The sequence below is a fragment of the Dermacentor andersoni genome, chromosome 7 (genome assembly GCF_023375885.2).
Source record: "Dermacentor andersoni chromosome 7, qqDerAnde1_hic_scaffold, whole genome shotgun sequence".
Classification (NCBI taxonomy): Eukaryota; Metazoa; Arthropoda; class Arachnida; order Ixodida; family Ixodidae; genus Dermacentor; species Dermacentor andersoni.
The window spans coordinates 162,967,210-162,986,059 of record NC_092820.1 but is presented as its reverse complement, the minus strand read 5'-3'; the positions used below and the strand labels follow the sequence as shown (position 1 = coordinate 162,986,059).

The following is an 18,850-nucleotide window of genomic DNA, read 5'->3' as shown; positions in this document are numbered from 1 at the left end:
AAATATATGGCAAACCGCACATTCTGGGCCAAATCCACCATTTATTTTAGGGCCAGCAAGGGTCTACTGTGCATTGAATAATGGCTGGTCCCCTAAAGTCAGCTTCACAGCAATAGAGCCACATTATGCAGTGAAGCATATGCAAAACATTGCGGTGAATTGTATTAACAGCAGAAAGGGGTTACTGTCACTTAACATAGTAAGTGTCCCTTAATTATGTGTGCAACAGTCTCCAGTCACAGTACAAGTGCCGAGACATCTGATAACTACTGACAGCCATTCAGACCCGTTTCTGACATTGCTGTGGCAATTTGGGGCCTTCCCAACTGCTACACTTTTTTTTTTCCACGGTCCCTTGAGAAACGTATCAACAGGGTTATACTGTAACGACAATAGCTAATGGGATGGTTAACATGAATTTAGCTGGCTTCCTTCAGAATGAAAATCAAGCACAGAGTCATAGAGATGGGTACCTTTGCTGGGGGCATCGCCGGTGGTATTGGCAAGTACTGGAGCTATAAGCACATGCATACAGTGCTTGTAGAAGAAGTTGAGAAATTCAGACTTCTGGAAGGGATGGGGTAAGAACGGAGAGAAAAAGATGTTGCCATTTTTACAAGGAACACACCCCCAAAAGAAAATAATGTAATCGAAATTCCGTACATGTAAGTGCACACGGCTCTTTCACTATGTTCATGCAGTTGTCGCCGTACGTAGACAGCCGTAATTTTAGAGCCGCATAGATGCACCACTGAAGTAAACAGAGGAAAAAGCAAAACAAAAACGAGCAAGAAACAAAGGAAAAAAATATTTATTTTTCTGTGTGTGTGCGTAATAGAAGGTGTTAACTGTAGGCAAGAAAGGGTAGCTTACATCTTTCCATGCTGTATCAGAAAACAAAAAAGAATGCCCACTTGTCCCTAACAAAACTTCAAATATACATCATGTAGCACAATCCCAGACACACTCAACATCTCAGTCAAAAGCAAACATACACAAAAAGAGATATGCTGCTTTGACAGCCACAGGTGTCGACAAACTGTCCATCCATAAATATTTCTGGAAGCTTCTCGCTGGCCCAACACTACAGACACCCATTGGCTAACCAGATCCAACTACAGGGTGGCTTCTAACCCTGTAATGCCCATAGTTCCACATCAAAGAGAGAGAGAGAGAACTTCTTTGACTTTGTTCCTCATCATGTAGAGTAATTTTGTTAAAGAATGCACACTGAAATTATTATGATAATTAAGCTAATTACTAAAGCACCTGATCAGTAATTTCTTTGCTTAACTATTCACAACTAAACACTTGCTCCAGTGTATCAGAACTACCACTTTCGACAAGAATATTCGGTGCCTATAGGGGGGAGGCAGCCCTCATTAGCCTGGTTGAAAAATTGGCACAGATCACTGCAGTCAAACGCCTTTTTAATGAAGCGCTCAGGACCTCCGAAACTTCATTATGCATGTCACTTAGTTGTAAAGATCAGGCACAGTACCCCTCCCAACCTTATGCCATTGAGGTTCACGTATGCTCCTCGGCAATACCAGAGAGCATTATAAGGTAGGGCTGCAGACCACTGAACGCTGCTACTGCCACCATTGTGCAAGAAAACTTTTTGTTTGGCTCCAGGCGCTTTACCACTGTTTCCTTCGATGACATCCTTGGTCGTAAGTACAAAGCAATTGACGTCAAACTCGTCCTTAGTTAGCACTGACCTCAGCTCAACGGCAACTGCCGAGGGCAGTGGTGGCACAGCTAGATGCATTCGTTGTAAAGCAACAAATTATGGGGATATCGACATTCCTTCGTTGTAGAGGCGAATTCATTATACTTGTCTTTGCTTAAAGACATTCATAACACATGAAAGACAAGAATTTGGCTAGGTCACATAAAACCCTTCGTCATACAGGTAATTCCGTTGTAAGGGGCGTTCGTCATAGAGGCGTTCGACTGTGAACTTGATAGTGCTCGGCCTGTTCTTATCGCATGCTTGCCGCCTGTGTTCGCTCGTCGTAGTTTTGTCATTGAGTGACCCGCCATCAAATTAGCAGCCCAGAATGGGCTGCACAAACACTGTGTGCTTGCTCTAAACAGGAGTGTGAGAGTAACACATTCTGGTCTATAGCCTTTTCATTAGGTTACCCGTGCTTTAAATGAGAATTCTGAGTATCGAAACAACAGAGCATATATGACCTGTTGGGCATTACAGGGTTAAGCATATTTTTATAAGCGAAGGTATGGCTAGGTGCACAAGTGGACTAAAGAAGAAAAAAAAAAATAATTTAATGAAAAGGAAGAACTCACAGTGTCGAGGGAAAGCATGTTCTCAGGGTCAAGCAATAACCGCAAGATGCCTGAAAGCTGTACCGCCCCACCAAGGTCTGGAAGAATTAAAAGATAATTATCTTGTAAGTCAAGTTCGCTGTATTAGGTGCAGCATTGAAGTGTTGACGAGCTTTTGTACGAACCTGGGTCAGGATCACAGATCATCTGTTCAATGATGATGTTGATCAGCAGTTGATCCTGCACGAAAGACATGACTAACATAAGGACACCACAACTAAAAATACCTATAGTAAGAATTAATTCAAAACTTCAATTCCGGGGTTATTACGTGCAAAAATCGCGATCTGATTATGAGGCACGCTGTAGTAAGGGACTCTGAATAAATTTTGACAACCTGGGGTTCTCTAATGTGCACCTAAATATAAGAACAGTAGACTTTCATCAATTCGACTCCAGTTAATTCAATTTTTTGGTTAACTCGATCCCGGATGAAGGTCCCCAGCCCCTGCCCATGCATTTCTATGGGCCCAAAATTTTATTGCTACGATCCTAAAATTGGCCTCTGCCGGACCGGACCCTTAATGATGATCCTAATAATAACCCATTTAGTGGCATCGTCTTTCTCGGCAGAGCCTGCATTGAATTACGTGCCTTAAGCACACATATTTCATCAAAAACGCCAATTTCCGGCTTCTCCCTAGGACAATCTTCAAACAATAAACGTAGCTAACAATGCCTGATTAAGGTATTTACATAATTTTACCTCCCCCCCCTCTTCAAGAAAATTGGGCCAAAATATACCTGCGCGATGCAGTCAAACACTAATACCGAAACCATGGCGAAGCTGACTTTAGGAAACTGGTTTCCGTTGTACAACATATATTGAGACAATTCTTGCTAAAAAATCAGGTGCACATTAGACTCCTACTTTGGGCACATAGAAAGTGGGCACGCATTTGATTCAGAGGTGTGTTACAGCGAGGAAAACAGCGCCAAACAAATCAGCTACGTTTTTTGGCATTTTTACTCCATCTTGTGTAACTTGACCCACTGGACAACTCAACCAATTCATCAGTCTCATCAAGGTCGAATTAACGTAAGGTGACTGTACACATGAGTGTTTTTCAAAGCATTTCGCCCTCATTGAAACGCAACCGCCGCCGCTGGATTCGAACATGTTATTTCGAGCTCAGTAGCACAGTGCAATGCCACTGCCCTACTGCAGTGGGTACAGTAAGAACAGTTTCAAATACTTTTGTGATAGGAGTACCGTGACCAGTAACAAACCTACACTAGAATTAAAAGCAGCAGTGTAGGCTTCTTTGTACACCCAAGAATAGCAATATTATGAGAAAGTGATAGTTTCTCACGACTTCCGAGGTGAGTGAACTTTTGCAGTTTAGTGGACAGTGTGAGTTTGTCTACATCGTTTGGGATAGACAGAGAGAAACTGTAAGCACTGAGAGTTTATTATTGACGTTCCACTGTATTTTTGTAAATGTGGATAATGTCCACACACCATGCGTGCTGGTGCAAGCAGGATAAGAGGTGGCAGAAGATTTCGATCCCAGCAGTGTAGAGAAAACGTGAAAGGGATCCTACTGCCCACACGCAGTCTGCAAATGTCATGCCTGGCTAGGCCGGGCAAGATATTGCACCTTTAGATTTTCCCATCTTTTACATGGCGTTCTATGAAGGCAGCACAGAGAATCTGTCAAGTCCATCAAATTTGGCTTATCAAGGAAGGACACACAGTGGGTGCTTGAATGCAATGTTCCACACTTGAAAATTAAGTGACCTTCAAGATCAACAGAATATACAGCAAATATGTGATCACACTCATGCTTTCGTACATATCATGTTCTTCGTCCGGAACAACCCCAGCCAACACTTTCTCAATGAGAGGTACACTGCAATCTTCCCAAGGCTTCTTTATGCATTCAACAAGACGTACTGTGTTTATTTTATTTGTTGCCCATGTTGACTACCATTAATGCAATGTACATTTTACAGATGCAGAGACACGGCCGAAGACATTGCACAAGCACTTTAGTTGTCAAACAGTCGTGGAAATTGAAGACGTGCCAAACTCTTTGGAAACATGCGTGCGTGACAATGGGGGAACGCCACTCACGTCGTCCTGCACGTTGGACTGCTGGAATGCGTACTCGCGCACCATGGACGGACTGTAGTCCACTAAGTAGGAGAGGATGTCGATGGAGGCCGTCTTGATCACTGTGTCCTCCATGCCCTGTGTACACGAGAGAAAGAGGGTGCAGGTTTGTGAGAGAATGTCGCACCAAACAGGCTGCCAATTTACATCATGGTCTGTCTGGCCATGGTTGTGTAACGTCTTTCACTGTCGGTTTCGAATTTCCTAACCTTTTCAGGCAATAATGTAGACCCCAAAAGTTGTTACAGCTACAAAAGTAATCATTGTAAGCAGTGCCAATTTAGATTTGCCCGCATCATCATTTTTTTGGAAGTGCAAGAATGACTATTTCTCCCACACCGCAAGCAATATATTAGATTTGTTTCAAATATTCATATTCAACTGAATATTCAAAAATACACCTAGTTTTCGAATCGAACACAAATATTAAAAATATAATATTCGATAATATTTTTTATTTTCGAATATTTGCACACCTCTAATATAAAGCCATTCCGTACCTCCACCTAGGCTTAGGGAACTCCGGGTACTACAAGAGTAAAAAATTGGCTGGAAATCTTTACTCACCAAAGTAATTTCCAATGCTTGTAGAATACCTAAACTTGATAGTGTCTATAGTGAGAGGGGAAGAGCAAAAAGGCATAATCAGTGATCACACTCAAAGTGACGCATCATTTTTACTACATTCCCAGAGGCTAAAGTATATAAAAACAAAAGCCAATAAAGCCTACCTTCATTAATTAGACCCGCCTTCTAATCCGAATTCAACAGCGCCTAAAAGTTTCAAAAGTTGTCCCTGCAATTTCTCCAAGCTCAAGTGCCAGATAATTCAAGCCAATTTAAGTGCCTAGTTCAGATTGATTGTGAAGGTTGTGATCAGTGAAGCTGATTGTGATCAGCAAAGCTAATTAGAAAAAGAAAAGCAGATCCAAAACATACTTTGGAATCTACTGCGTTTGAAGCTTTTGGCAGGTGGCTAATTAAGACTACAGTACGCTTTCTGCATTACACGTGCTATGAACAACCGATAGGTGAAAGTGCTCATCATGATGGGTTGGTGGCAATAACTGTGAATGGCGACGTGTGAGAACCCGCGAGGAGATCTGCTGGTACTGAAGTAGAAAACCCGAGTGCGTAGCAGGTGCCTATGGCTTTCGATTGCACATGCCTTGAATCTTTTCTTGTTTACATGGTATTCAGCAGCCGGAAAATTTCATACGAATGTAGTTTGGTGGTATAGTGGCCTAGCTGTATTAGGTCATTTCTTGTGTTCTCGATCGCGAACGTTGCCACAGGAAGTGTACGAAATGGGATCGTAACAGCAAGGTTCTACTGTATTTGTTGCAGTAACAACATTTAGGGAACTAGCCCTGGAGGTAGCATCCATCATTCCTTAGTGAGCTAAAGCCATTCATCAGCACATCTGTAAGGTTAGTACAGGTGGGGCAACGTATAAGCAGGTTCGATATTTGGGGCTATCTGATGTTCTATGTGTGTGAGCTACTCAATAAGACAGCAGCAGCAGCAGCAGTCAGGAAAGTCTGGAAGGGTTTGCCTAGAAAGCTTCGCTTTCAATTTAGGGGTGGAGAGATGACTAGTCCTCCAGCCCACTGCTATGGCCTCCATATTTTAACCTGCATTGCAACAGCGGCACTTACGGACACACCTCCACATATCAAATGCACGCCATTCACTGGTTGTCAAGAAAGCAGCACCGGGAAATATGAGAACGGTAGGCAACAACTTTTTTGCAAAGAGGGCAAAGAGAGAACAGCAGTTATTAGTATCTTACTGCTTCTCCTTGCTCAAGCAGACTGAAGTGCAAGTACGCTCACACGGCATTATAACTCCACAGGCATGCTGCACACTTATCTTAAGGAGTCGCATGACTCCCACAAAAGTATTCTCTGCAGGCAACAAATGTCCACTCTGCATTTTTCGCAAGAACAAACTGAGAGGGAGAGAGACGTACCTTAAAAAATGATTCTCTACACTGTGGCTGTAGCGTTTGTGAAAATGTACAAAACTCCTTGAGGAAAAGCACAAGGTCCCGTCGCTTGTCATCGTCTGTTGCCTCATCTGTCAGCTGGGCAAAAAGTTCACTCAGGAACTTTTCGTCCTCCTGCAACCATGTAACCAACATGAAAGCGAACATCAATGCTGTAGCAAAACAGGTCTACAAAGCAGCCACGTGGCAGTTGAGAACAAGAACAGTAGAGGGAAACGACGGGCTCAACTTTTGTTAGTCAGAACCATACGTAGTGACAGACAATGCAGCCAGAGAAGGCACAGTGAAAGTTGTGTTAAACTGCCATGTATAAACAATAATGTAATCAGAAATGAAAGTGGGCGAGATCACTTGCTGGAGATGGGGCTGATCCCACACACATGCAGTGCTTTACCTAGTACAGTAAAACCTTGTAAAACCGTACCCAGTTAAACAGTAGTTTTGTTTTAAAAGTAGTAAAGTAAAATCCTCGACTCAGTGGCCATTCAACATCATGCGTTTTGTATCCGCATAAACGTTAACGGCTTATTGTGTACGTATCGGTTAACACATGGCGCTTCTGCTTTTCGTCACGCAATCATGGCGGTGCGTCGTCCCCATCGGGCGACCCGGCATAAGCCTCAGAGATCAGCACAAGGGACTCCAAGAGCCCTGTGCATTCGAACATGAAGCCACATCAACATCAACATCTTTTTGGTGCCGTGCCAGAGCGGTGCGACATTATGTGAGCTAGGACTCGCATCATGCTGAAGCTCAGGTAAAAAACACTCAAATGCTCAGTGTAGAAGAAAAATTGGACATTGTTCGTGCTATTGAACATGGCACGAAGAAGTCTGCGCTTGCATGCGACAAGGATCTACCCTTGACTATGGAGTGTAGCATTTGGAATATGAAGTTGCTTGGTAGCACTGCTGCGAATGCGAGTAGATGCCGGCTACGAGGTTTGACGTTTTGACATTGTTGCCTCTGTTGCTGCCAAAGGGTCACCTAACAACACTGATAAGGACGACACGGAAAAGGACAACATGGGCGATTCAGGCTCAACAGTGGCAGAAGCTGCGAGTTACGCGAGCCTCATGAATGAAATTAACGCTACAAGAACAGCACCCTGCAATGAAAAAGGCGCCCTGTGACTTCTGCGACGCCAACGAGGAATCTGCCATGCAAGTATTTGCCGAGAAGAGGAGGCTGGCTGAAAAGCTGGCTCGCAGCTTCAGTAAGTATGAGGCCGCTGTCGTCGCTGCTGGGCTGCCGCGGCATCAAACAAAAATAACAGACACCTGTCACTCGAAGTGAATAAATACTGCATGTTTTTGCCCTTTCATTGCATTCTCTCAGAGTTCCGCTTTTGACAGGTGCGTGGGTGATCTCATGCTATTTCGGTTAAGCACGACTACCATTTAGTACATACTTTTTCCGAGCTCCGGCAAACTACCGGTTAACAAGGTTTCATTGTATTAAGCTGCCGTAGCGCCATTCCTCTGGCCACTTTCTTGTGTGTTTGTGCATACGATTAGCCCTTTAAGTGTTAGCCAGTGCTGCTCACAGCCAAAGCGGCTTAAGTGGAACGCCCTTCTAACTGCAGGTGTCATGTATTATGTGAGCATTATTTCAACAAAATGAAATTTGACATACATTAATTTTTATGGTAACTTAAAACTTGCATTTACTTCATTATATCCCATTTCAGCATAATGACATTTGAATCCAGTTTACTGCCACCCCCCCCCCCTGGTCTCAACAAAAGATAATGCATCACTGCAATAAGATGCCTGTAAAAAAAACCTGTAAAAGAAAGTTTGGTCACGTCACCAAATAAAGGGCCCCACCCACCTGAAGCATAGAGACAATGTCGGCCTTGTTGAAGAAGATGAATGATGAGAGGGTGGAGAGCATGTTCTCCTCAAAGACTGAGGGTGTGGGCAGCACCACATCCTGGATGTACTGCACCCGGTACGTCTGGTGGATCTTGGCAAGCAGCTCGGGATTCCCCAGGGGGATCACTTCCCGAAATTTCGACACCTGCACCACATGCAGCCCAAATGCAAGGGTTGCTAGGTCAGCGCACAACACAAAAGAACAGCCCATTCGTTTAACCCCCCTATTCAGAAATGCACTTTAACATGAAGTCCATGCTTGACTTGCTCTAGAAGCTGCCCGGAAAGAACACGCCTTTCCTTGGGGACATTGCCTTTCCTTGGGAGGGTTCACTCCATCAGTTACTTTGACCAAGTCAGCTATGGACGACAGGCTAAGGTGCATTTCTGAATACACGGGTAAGTCTTTTCATCCCAAACTTTCAGACAAATTCAGTGGTAATAAATTTCCGGAGGCAAGAAAATGGATGCGCACTGCTACATTGTGCTGAGTTGACAGGCCTGTTTCTGTATGCCATTAGAGAAGACAAGATTTTCTGAAAATTGCATTCACCACAGTTTGTAATCATTAAGTGAAATAATGAAAAGGGGCTGCATGACTCATCATGTTGCCTCTAGTGCAACACCATTACATCTGAGGAGCCAAAAACAATGCAAAAACCTTCTAAACAAATGAGCTTGCTTATTTATTACTGATAACCATTATCAGTTATAAGTTGTCCTAGTCACCTCTAGGTGAATGTGCCTTTTTCGCTTTGCAGAGTGTCCATTAAACTACAGGCATTTTTTTTTACAGGTAGTCAAACTTCTCTTTGCTGCCTAGCTTTGACTATAGATGTCCGCACAGCAAGTTTCATCCTAGACGCCAGCACTCGCTTGTTCCCTGGCGGAACGATTTCACCTCCAACGGGTGTACGTTTCTGCCGCTTCCCTTCAGGGTTGCGCCCGCGTTCAGTTCGCGCTGCGTGCGAAACGCCTCTTGTTTGCGACGGCATCTCTTCGGATGACTGGATATTATTATTGGGTTGTTAACTGTCACAACAGCAATGTAAACACGAAAGGCTTGATGCCACAAGTGAAATTCTGCTGATTCACAAGAAAATGGTACGGAAAAGCAGACAGCAGATATGGATTACTGCGATGCGTCATACAAAGTAAACAACTGGCAAATGAAGCGAACTCGTTCATTGATCACTCGTGAGTGCATGAAGGTTTTTACATGTGATCCACATGAATTTCATGATTACTGGGTATATAGTCTTTTTATTCAAATAAAAGCTTTCAGTTGGTCGACCAGCGCTTGTCCCGTCTTCTTTCTCGTGTTTCGTTTGTGTGTGCGCAACCCAAGAATGGAAACCACTTCTGTTGCATGCGCTAGCAGTGGCCGAAGTTGACGTGTGCCTAGAAATTGAGTATGTGCACGGTGCATCAAACATGACCGGAGTTCATTCTTGCATCATCACTGCACTGATCGATCGGGTTACTGGACGATACACGCTTGCGTCTTGGTCGCGCCAGCATTGCTGAAGCAGAAATGAGTACTAATACTTTCAACTTCCGTCTCTTGAGCACTGTTAAAAAATGGCCAAGCTATATACATTGCTGCCTCTATTCTATACTGTAGGGGATGTACTAGTTAAAGTTGGGTGTGCATGTCGTACTTGTGCTATGCGGCAATATATTTTGTTTATTGCCACACAGTGTAGATGGAAGTCCGTTGTCACCATCAGAGACAATATGAACTTGTAGCATTTTGTGGGAAACTGAAAAAAATCACTTTAGGTAACATGCATCGTATGTGCCAACAATCTCTCCGGCGACACATACGATGTCGTTTCCAATTACCTGCTCAGTGTCACTTACATGGATAAGCAGACACTGCCCTTTCGCCGCATTGCAGCCATGAAAACAATTGTCAAACGTACAGATCTTCTTAAAGACGAATAGAAGCATGCACATCGTCCTTCGAATAAAACGACCACGCACACGCACGTAGGCAGACACAGCGCGGTACGAAGCGTGCCCTAACACGCACAGTGCAAGAGGCAATCAAGGCAGTGTGAACGAGAGATGGCAGAGGTGTACACTCGCTAGTTAAATTTTTCCCTGCATGCGGCGCTCCCACACCGGCGTGGCAGCGTCGCTCGGCGGTGCCGTTCTTGTCTATAGTCCATTACAAAAACCAAGTTCAGAAAGTACAGAAAGGGTCAATTACCTATAGTTGACCCACATGCAGTGTTGACATTTGAAAGCTAACATCTATTCCTTGTTCTTGATCCTATCCCTTGCCCACTATGTGCTTTTCAATGAGCAGTAACTACAGCTCACTGCTGGTCTTTTGGAAGACCCTGTGAAATGCTGCAACCACTGTATGTAGATGCCTGATCCATCACCGCAGCTGTGATTACCAACAAACCTCTCCCTACGTGACACTAAACTGCCGTGCTGCCTACGGCTGGGTAGGCAAATTCATAACAAATTCACACTCCTTCCTCATTGGAATGACTGACTCTCCCTCTGTGGTCTCCTCACAGTTACGCGACCACTGTAACCGCGAGGAGACCCTGCTGCCAGTGGTCTAGATAGACCTACCTGCCGAAGGTAGTCCCTATGCCGCCGCCGCTGGCCTGCTGGACAGCCTGGTTCATACTCCAGAATGCCGACAACATCCAAGATGGCGTCCTCGGCAAACATGGCATCAAACAGTGCATTCTTGTTTAATAAGAAGATGCCCTTGAAGATGTCGTATAGTTGGTACAAACCCTGCAAGGTAAGACGGAAAAAAAAAAAGAAGCAAATCCATAAATTAACCTCGCTGCACACGCAGCAGGAGCAGTAAAATTTATAACAAGATCTCGTTTCACCAATGATATCCCCCATCAATCTCATCCCATGTGATTGTGAGAAAGGTGATCTTGGAGCCACACAACCTCGCTGGAAGACAGCCAGAATAAGCAGATGGCAATGAGTGCCATTCCACTAGAAGGACAGGCACCATAAGGAAACATTGCAGCACCATGCCTGCATGTGGCAAGACAAAGAACCCCAGCTGCTATGAGGAAAGCTGGGTAGCAGGCACGGGCCAAGCCATAGACAGCCCTCCTTTGTACACATCTGTTACTAAGAAAACAAAATGCGGCTGCTTGAGCTACACTTTGCAGCTGCTGGCCGAAACCACCAAGCACGGCACATTATTAGAACTAGCAAAACTTTTGATTATAATGCTACTTTCTGGGGAAAAGACACGAGTCAGCACCACATTTCATTACCAACCAGCTTATGCAGGAGTGCCCACAACTTGGTGTCATTTGCCACTGCTTTCGCTTGATGGCAATGGTGACGGAGGCTGTTATCACACTCAACAGGCAGACTGCTCTACCTAAGTTGCTTTCAAGGATGATGTAATTAGGCAAATGCAGAACAGCCTATATAGACCTTTCCAATGAACGCTTCCTGGGCATCGCATTATGCCCTCTGGAGAACTGTAAACATGCCCGAGCACCCCTCAGAACCACTGCCGGAGCTGCCTCTGTACCCCCGTGCAACAGTCCAGCCTCCCGTCGGGAAGGTCTATAGGAGGCTATCGTCAAACCAGCAGAAAGAGAGAGAGAGAGAGAAAGAGAGAGAAGAAACGACACACACCTCCCGATAGTCCAGGTCCTCGCAGGTGTGGAAGACGGGCAGCAGGCGCCGTATGTAGTCCTGCTCCTCGAGGGCGGTGGCCAGTTTGTCTCGTCGCACGGGCGAAGGCAGGCAACTCTGGACCAGGGCAGCCAGCTCTCCAAGCCGTTGGGTCTCGCAAGGGGGAAGCTCCACGGGCGGCAGGCCATCACTGGCCTCTTCCAAGTGCTCGTCCTCAGACTCGACCACGTCTTGTGTGATGTCCACCGAGGGGTCCTTGCCCTGCACCTGAAAAGAGGGCACAGCAGGCGCCATCCTGTCAACTCACAGGGCGTCACCTAATGGGAAGATGCTCGACTGAACCGACTTGCGCATGCAGAAGCAAACAGAACATATCCCCTTCAGTCACACATTATGACGGCCTGTCAATAAGTTTGTCCAATTTACATAAGCTTATCCCAAGGCACTGCACACTCCACTGAACGAAAGTGGAGGTGGTAGGATGATGATGCATACGTACATTTCCAGTGAGCCCTCATAATTAGAGTAATTAAACATTGATTTATTATACAGTAACGTCCTGTTTTTTTCGTAAAAGGAATTGAACCAGCAGCTCAGAACACATCAAGTTATTAGTCTTCACCATTGAAGACAACGTGCAGTATGTCGTTCTACTGCGTTAGTAATTATTTGTGTTTCACATACAAGTAAACTGCCCTGAGTTTTGTGCACTCGACAGACAGCTGGAAACCAAGGTTGGAGGACTGCAGAGAGACGGCCCCACACTAAAGCAAATAGCGATAACAGTGAGTTCTGCAGGTAAATTTAACAAGACATGCCAAACTGTATATTATATCACGCTGAAGTGCAACACAGCTTTTTAATCATCAGTGATCAACTACAATGTACTAATCATAACAAGCACATTAGGTCATGGGAGCCAGTACCAGGAAAGTGACAGTGCCAATATCTTTTTTCCCCCCATATGTTTACATCATTTCCTCACCTATAAAAGATCTGTTCTTAGCCTAAACTGTGTTTGGACACCTTGGTGAACTAATCTATCCCTTTAGCTCCACTTATTAGTTTGTATTTATTGTCTCTGTTAGGACATTTGACAGTGATGATTATTGGTATCTGAATGTTTGCACGCATGTATCATGTATGTACACAAAAGAGGCTGCTTTTACTGTTATCGGCATGTGGAACTATTCATTTGTGTGAACAAAAGGAATGCTTTGTACAGCTTAGTGTGTGCACCACACTTAAAGGGAGCATGAGATCAATTTTCTATCATAATCTGTATTGTGTGAGGTAATCCTTGCGCGTTCAAGAACATGTTGGCAAAATTTTTGCACATTTGAGCCAGCATGCAATCTGTAATTGAATTTTTTATATTACACTTGAACGACATAACAGTCAAGCAACACTGGCACGCTAGCAAGCTGTGACGTCACAAGCGGCATGCTTGCCGAGGGAGCATGTGTATCCCGGTGAAGAATCCGTGCCTCAACTGTACGCTCATGTGGGAAGCTTCTGCTTTGTTCAGCTTGAAATTGGAATTGTTCAACTTGCAGCAGCTGAAACCATGCCACCGTGGCGCCTATGTAGAGCTGAGGGGTACCCGAGCAAACGGAGCAAAGAGTGCGCCGAATTGTTCTTCAGGTTCCCCAAGGAGCCCGCCAAGCGGAAGGTTTGGGAGATGAATGTGAGCAGGAAGGAATGGCGCTCATCTGACGCTTTTGTTTTGTTCTCGGAACACTTCCCGCCAGACAGCTACAATGATGATTTGCGCCTGCTTGCCGAGTTTGGGATACCCGTAATAAAGCTGAGGCTGCGGCCAGACTCGATGCTGACTGGGTTCATGCACTGACCCACTTGGCAGGCAGTGCCCGGGCAAAATGTCAGCCTTGCTATATATATATATATATATATATATATATATATATATATATATATATATATATATATATATATATATATATATATATATATATATATATATTTTACTGATATTGGTTGCAACAGAGCAAGTTCAAGTAAACATTCAGCCAAAGTGTACATCACATAAAATCCTTGCACCACAGACACATATGCACGGGCATTTGTTTACATTTGCCGCACGCAACTACAGAGTAGGAAAAAAAAAAAAAAAAAAAAAGAAAAGAACTGGTGGGACCGTGCAGTAGCTTAACAAAATCATAGTTTTGCTGAGTACGGATCCAAAAGACATGCATGCATAAAATCCATGCCAGCAAACAATCTACGCGCACAACAGTTTGTGTTGTGCGAAGTAGCACCAGACTTCATCTTCTGTGTACGGCTGGCTAAGTGTGGCTAAGCTCGGTGTGGTAGGCGGCAGCCCAAGCTCTTCATTGATGGAGTCAGGCTCATTACCTAAGGTAAATCCAGCGTGACAGAAGCAGTTGCTGAGTGTGTCTGCTGACACGACTTCCAGGCATCAGCAAGAATTACTACTTCTGACTGTCTAAGCGCAGTATCACGTGGTGCAGCAGGGGGGAACGATAGAGCACTTTTAAATTCTTGATACTGCCTTGATCCATAGGCTGGAGAACGCTAGTTCTGTTCGGCGGCAGGTATTCCATCTCAATCGCTTTCAAACTCCTGATCGAGGCATGGACACTGCAGCTGTCCACAAACAGAAGCACTTCGCGCTTCTTCTACTCAAACTTTCAGTCATACTTGCGTATGTATCCCTCAAACAGGTTTTGGGTGATCTACGCTTTACTATTTGCTTCGTACCACACAGGCAAAGAGTTTTTTCCCTTGAAACATTGAGGGTTTTTAGATTTAGAAGCTTTTCCGTGCCCGAAGCGCTGCTGCCTACAACAACAGTGAGTCGTTCCTGACTATGCTTCCCATTGTGGCAAGGTTCTCCAGCCAGGGCAGAAGTTTGTAAATGCATTAACAAAGTACACCAGAAACATTAGAGATCCATCTCAATGGACTGGGTAGCAACTGAAACATGAATATTTAGCACTTTCTCACTAACAGACCCACAGATTATTGTCTGTTTCACAAAATATCTTATTACTATTACCAAAAGAGCAGAAAGACAGCTGATAAGCATACCTGGCAGATTTTTTCCCATATCTCGTCACATCCTGCCTTTTCCTGAAAGCTCAATGCTAGGTCATAGTTGTCACCTTCTGACCACACGATCAACGTCTCCTGCAACACATGACACATAAATATCCATCAACACAAAATCCACTCAAGATTACATAGCTGATAGCAAAATGCACCCAGACTGTCCATGAAAACTTGTCCCATCAAACAGGGATTCTGAGCTGAACACACACACAACACACAAACCCCTCCCCACCAATATTTTTTGTTAAAAATGTAGACACTACAAGTAGAAACTGCCATAAGCCACTTCTTTTATTTAAGCAGCCCAGCAAACGTTCGTTTGGACTCCAAACTCGCTCAGCTCAATTGCACAGAGGAAGGTGTGAAAATGCTTATAAATGGCCATTTCAACTAACAGCTTTTATTGCTTCATTGCTAACCCTACTGGATCTATAGATGCGACGTACTGAGAACCATTTCTCACAAGTTTCTTTGTTTCCTTTTTCTCATTTCTTGCCCGAATAGAAGAGGCTGTCCTTTTATGTGTGGAAAGCAATACCCTTAAGGTTCATTTTAAATAGAGTCACTGGATGCAAATTACAAGGCTGAAAAGAAAAAGATGCCTTCTGATGCTTACATACACTCATGTTAAGAATTCAGTCATAACGAAAGCATCTGAATTTCACACCTTTTCTTCAAAAGCTTTTATGTTAGCCTCACTGTCAGCTCTGTCAGGAAACCGTAGTCTTCCGCTTGGCTGCCAGAAACTAGTGTAAAATAATCTTGACAGCAGAACTTTAGATTTATGAAGAAATCCTACCACAGCAAATGCAAATCAGTTGGATGATGTTTCTTGCACCTCAAGCACAGTGCCTACACAACCAAAACACACTGGTTGGCCAAGACCATACTTTCATACCACTAACAAACATACTTGAGGAATTTCATTAAAAAAAATTACAATGCATCTTTCAAGCTATGCCCAAGTTACAAAAATGAGTCTGAAAAGGCAGCACCTTTTCGTTTTGGGCACCTAAACAAGTTGAAAGCCAATAATTCAGGACCGTTTACTGACGAATTGAGTGACAGTACGAAGAACATCTTGTGCCCTTTCATGAGTTTCCTAGCAAACAAATTAGATGTGGGGGAACAATGGACAGAAGTAAGCACTTCTGTGGAATAGCAAACTGCACATACTGTATAAGCTGTGACCTGTTTATGTTCGCAGCTGAGCAAGCTCTGCAACTTGCAGCTGTCGTAAAGTAACGAAGACAGTCTGCAGCCATTTCCAGACCACAAAAATGCAATGACAACAGAGCAGCAGGTAATAAGCAAAGGACTTCTCACCATGAGATAACAGACCTGCAAAAACGAGCAGCATAGGTTTGGAAAGCCCCACCCCTGTTATCTACTCAGACAGCAGACACAACTATCGCGGCTCACAGTGCGAGCACAACGGTGGCCATGGTAGTTATCAGCATGAGAGGCGGACTACATCACAAAAGCCTTCATCAACGAAAAGGAAGGCAGCGGCGTCAAGCTGTCTGGCATCAAACCACGGCGAGGAGCAGAAAAAAACAAAATGACTCTGCACTGCACACTGTTATGGACATTACATATACTTGCCACAGTAGTTCAGACATGTTCCTAGATTGCAACGAAAGTGCTTAGTTCAGGGCATAAAGCTATTTAGTCACTTATGCAATGAACAACACAGCTGAACTAAGTGTACAGCAGAGTTGACGGACACACAAATTCGAGCCCATAGATACGTCGCTTGTGATTAACACATTGGGAAATTACAAACCAGAGCACTAAACATAACAATAATAGGCATCAAATTCAGTTTACCAACATGTATTCCACAGCTACGGAGTTGTCATTAATGCAGGTCAAATGATGCCAAATATATCTGCCTGTTATTGAAAGCCTCCAAGTGATAGCGATGATACGACAAAATCATATAGCTCAATCAATGTAGGTGTTTAATGTGATTACTATTAGCTGATAAGTTTGCAGATACACATGAAGGGTCAACAAGAACGTCAACACAAGAAAAAAAAAAATGGCGACACAGACCAATGTGCTAGGTGCAAAGGACTAGGACGTTACTCACAGAGTTCGACTACAATGGGCGAAGAGCAAAGTTAATGCATGAAGAGGTTACCGTGGTGTTTTTGCCCAGATATAAAAAGCGTAATTACGTGTGTATGTTTAAATATGGAGCTCTCTTTTGTGTAGGAGTCGTATCCCAACAAGTTGCGTCATGCAAGGTCTTACCTGTTGCTTCTGGTAGGCGGTGTCCTGCTGTATTTTTGATTCCAAGAGTAACGAGCCTTCAAAGAAAAAAAGAAAGAAAGAAAGAGAACAGAGAGCGAATTAAGCATCTAAGAGAAGCATCGCACACGACATATTGCGGCTGTCAAGCGACGCGGTAGGGGAAGGCAGATTTTTTTTGCTGAACCATAGGCATTGGCTGAAAGTCAGAATTTCAACACCCCTGACGCACCAAGACGCAAGTAGTTCGAAAATCGTACCAGCGCTGATTTGGCATGCTCCAAGGGCTGGACGAATCGATAAGTAAAAACGGGGAAGATGGGGCACTCAAGAGCACAAAAAGAAAAATTGAAAGCGCGGTCGTCCAGTTCCATCGTGCAGAACAGAGCAGGGGGACACAGGACACAAACAAGACACGGCTGGCAGGTAGCCGCGCACAATATTAATAAAAAAAAACTTTAAGAAAGAGGCCTTCAACGACGTTATTTTAATCCTCTCCGGAACGCAAACATTGCTGCTGCGGAGAGAGAGGCTGCACACCATCTCCAAGAATGTAAACAATAGGGAAGCCTCATTTTTAGGCGGTCTCGGACTCGACCGCCGTTGACGTCTCGATGCGACAGGTCTGGACAAGGTTTGCGACGAGCATCGCGGAAACACGGTTCAAACATACAGGTCGACGCGCGAGTGACGTTTGGCCGAAGCACACCGCGGGGTCATGGAGAAAGCAAGGGAAGGGGGGGTTTACTCACCGTCCGACTCGGCCCGCACGAGAAGGGACATAGCCTTGAGCCGCTCAACGTACGAGGACGACACATGGCCCGTGCCGCGGTCATCCCACTGGCGATCGGCGTTCAAGGCGTACAATTTGACGCGTCTTCTCGTATCCGCCATACTCGTCGTCGGTCGAACGACGTCGGGCGCTGCTTCTCCGCTCTTCGCTTGACTGTCGCGCCGCCGATCACATCCCGGTCGCTGAGCTCCTGCGGGACCGACCACGGCTCAGCACACAGCCCGACGCAGGCCTCTGGGTCTCGCCACTTTTGCACGACACGTCGCGGAAGCACAATGCCCGCCGGTCCGTCCGGCCGCTCCGCCGACGGGGATGCAGGCCGCCAGGCGAAAATTTAAATTGTTTTAGGGTTAAGTAGGCACAGCTTTTAGGCTTAACACGTATCTCGGAAAGATGCCACTGTGCTAGCCTGGATTTAGGCTTCGAAAGAGTAACAAAACCACGGCGAAAAATGCATCGAAATATTGCACGGCGCGGCTGACGGCTTTTCCGAGACACACGTCGGCGCACGCGATCCGGATAAAGTTCACGAAGCCAAACAATTGCTGATGAATGCGTCCACAGAGTCCGGTGACGAGGAAAAAACTTACCAATCGCTCACCTCACCTACTGGGTGAATACAACGCCATTTTGAAATTGCCAAACCACTACGGGGTCTTCTGTTGTGAAGCCAGGGCGCGGCGCGAAATTTAAAGTCGTTGACGTCACGCAAGCGC

General features: G+C 44.9%; 1 protein-coding gene across 3 annotated transcripts in view; it reads right to left on the bottom strand.

The window, feature by feature from the left end:
• Positions 1-18,770, bottom strand: part of LOC126533131 (serine/threonine-protein phosphatase 4 regulatory subunit 3-like) — a 32,921-nt gene extending 14,151 nt beyond the window's left edge. Inside the window, exons 1-13 of one of the 3 annotated variants that reach the window (XM_050180404.3) lie at positions 18,725-18,770; positions 18,094-18,324; positions 17,345-17,400; positions 15,065-15,163; positions 11,993-12,259; positions 10,943-11,113; positions 8,307-8,495; positions 6,438-6,587; positions 5,033-5,077; positions 4,427-4,543; positions 2,475-2,529; positions 2,311-2,387; positions 474-567 (exon numbers count right to left, since the gene is read on the bottom strand). In XM_050180404.3, coding sequence (XP_050036361.1) covers positions 474-567; positions 2,311-2,387; positions 2,475-2,529; positions 4,427-4,543; positions 5,033-5,077; positions 6,438-6,587; positions 8,307-8,495; positions 10,943-11,113; positions 11,993-12,259; positions 15,065-15,163; positions 17,345-17,400; positions 18,094-18,235 — 1,462 coding nt within the window. In that variant the 5' untranslated portion in view covers positions 18,236-18,324; positions 18,725-18,770. Of the gene's footprint in view, positions 1-473; positions 568-2,310; positions 2,388-2,474; positions 2,530-4,426; positions 4,544-5,032; positions 5,078-6,437; positions 6,588-8,306; positions 8,496-10,942; positions 11,114-11,992; positions 12,260-15,064; positions 15,164-17,344; positions 17,401-18,093 lie in introns of all 3 variants that reach the window. The other 2 variants (XM_050180403.2, XM_050180405.2) reach the window with 2 other exon arrangements.
• Positions 18,771-18,850: the final 80 nt, after the last annotated feature.